General features: G+C 53.7%; 1 protein-coding gene across 1 annotated transcript in view; it reads left to right on the top strand.

Moving 5' to 3' along the window:
• The first annotated feature begins 741 nt into the window (after positions 1-741).
• The window catches only part of mafaa (v-maf avian musculoaponeurotic fibrosarcoma oncogene homolog Aa), a 31,076-nt gene continuing 29,504 nt past the window's right edge, over positions 742-2,313 (top strand). Inside the window, exon 1 of the mRNA XM_035653550.1 lies at positions 742-2,312. Within this exon, the coding sequence (XP_035509443.1) occupies positions 1,763-2,312 (550 nt within the window). The 5' untranslated portion in view covers positions 742-1,762. The remainder of the gene's footprint in view (position 2,313) is intronic.

Below are 2,313 nucleotides of genomic sequence, written 5' to 3'. Positions count from 1 at the left end.
TAAATAACTTCAGTTTAACCTCAATTGTTCATTTTTTAGGGGCCAAAGGTGTAAATTTGATTGCATTGGTTGGTCACAAAATATCAGCAAACATTACTGCTTTAAGAACACTCTGGTTTCTGTAACCGGCTGCTTAATTGGAGAAATGAAATATTAAATGTGCAAAGACAGAAAAGTTCCAAACACTTCTGAATATTGTGGCGATTAAAAGTTTAAAAACATTAAAAGTTTAAATTTTAAAATATTAAAATGTCTTCATGATGCAGAAAATCATTGCAAAGTCTCTAAGAGTCTAAAATCTGTTCTCCTTTAAGTCCCTATAAGGTGATAACTGTGTACATTAACAACCTGGAAGATATTTTAATCCCATGTGAAATCCAAACGCGTGCCCGACAGCCCGATTACACAACTGACACACAGTTTGGAAACGGTGAAAACTGTTTCTCTGTTCCGAGTAAACATTTTTTTCTCTGGGAAAGCAGCGGAGCTCTCGTCTTACTCCGCTCCGCCGTGCAGTAGCACCTGCTCGGTCACTAGAGGGGGGGATCTGCTGCACCTGTTCTCCCTGCGCGCCTCGCTCGCTTCCGGCTGCGCTCGGCTCGGCTCGGCTCCACTCGGCCGGAGTGGAGGGCTCTGCTGTGGGAGAATGCAAATGCTATGCTGTGATCTCCTCCCATTGGCCCGTCACACCTCTGTGTGGGAGGGTCGGGGGGAGGCACGCTGTCTTTATAAGAGCGGATTGCCTTCCAGCGCCTCAGTGACACTGCGTGGTTGCACCGTGGAGCTCTTAGAAACAGTTAGAGGGCCTTAAGAGAGAAAAGCAACTGGAATTTATCACCTCTTGCATAATAATACACACACAGTCAACACGTAAGGTCAGCAGCGCGCCCCGGTGAGGGGGGACAGGACCGTGGGGACCGAAACTGTCAGTAATCCGCTGCTTGCATCAAATCTCTGGACTGACCACAACACCAGGGGACCAGACTCTCCTGTCCCTCCCAGCAGGAGCACTACCTGCAGCTCCGCACTAAACTCTGATGCATGTGAACTTTCAAAACTTCTGCACGTGCCATTCCATTTTGGATTCCCGGGGACCTTTTTGGCACACTTTTACGCACGCCTGCGCGTCCGCCCTGTGACTGTCACACACCGTCCGAGCTGATTGTGTGAGAAACTTTGTATCCGGGCCATGCTGCAGTGACTCCAGCCCGCTGCCTGGGACTTCATGATCAAGTTGTAAACAGCGGGAGGCGAAGAAGGATGCTTGGAAAATATTTATAACGCACCGAGAGGAGGAGACGAAACCTTTTCGTGTTACTTGATCGAGCAGAACCGAGGGACACTAAATCACAAGGAGGCAAGTAGGCTGCAGAGGTGAAGCGAGGACAAGACAGGTTGGTGTCTCCAAATTCACCGGGCTCGAGTTTCAGCCGCCCCGGGGGCTCCTGGTATTAAAGCGTGCATTTGACCTGGGATAAGTTGTCAACAAGAGCAGCGAGCGGAGGCGAACTGGCAGGTGTACAAGTTCATTTACATGCATACGTATATTCACGCTACTATATATAGAAGTTGTCTTAGGGACGCGCAGCCTTAAAAAGTTTCTCCACCCACCCGCCGGCCCTGCAGCAGCCCCACGCACCGGGCGTGTGCGTGTGTCTATATATACACCATACAGGCTTTTATTCCTCTTCGCAATCTGTATCCGAGAGGGCTGCCCGCCGTCGGTTTGGCTGTGAGGGCAGGAGTCGTCGCATGGACTGAAATGGCCACCGACCTCGCCATGAGCGCAGAGCTGCCCAACAGCCCTCTGGCCATCGAGTACGTCAACGACTTTGACCTGATGAAGTTTGAGGTGAAGAAGGAGCCGCCGGAGGCCGACCGCTACTGCCACCGCCTCCCGTCGGGCTCTCTGTCCTCCACCCCGATCAGCACCCCCTGCTCCTCCGTGCCTTCCTCGCCGAGCTTCTGCGCCCCGAGCCCGGGCGCGCAGCCCAACCAGAGCCTCACCAGCGGGGTCAACAGCAGCGGCAGCAGCAACAACAGCAGCGGCAACAACAATCACAGCAACGCGGGCAAGCCTCAGCTGGAGGACCTGTACTGGATCCCCAGCTACCAGCACCACATCAACCCCGAGGCGCTCAACCTGACCCCGGAGGACGCGGTGGAGGCCCTCATCGGCAACGCGCACCACCATCACCACCACCACCAGGCCTACGAGGGCTTCCGCGGGCAGCAGTACGTCGGGGAGGACCTGTCCACGGCCTCGGCGGGCCACCATCACCAGGCCCATCACCACCACCATCACCACCACCA

The sequence above is a fragment of the Morone saxatilis genome, unplaced genomic scaffold (assembly GCF_004916995.1).
Source record: "Morone saxatilis isolate NCDOM2014 unplaced genomic scaffold, NCSU_SB_2.0 Contig12, whole genome shotgun sequence".
In the NCBI taxonomy this organism is placed as follows: Eukaryota; Metazoa; Chordata; class Actinopteri; family Moronidae; genus Morone; species Morone saxatilis.
Note: the sequence above shows the minus strand (reverse complement) of the source record. Positions and strands in the feature narration are given on the sequence as shown.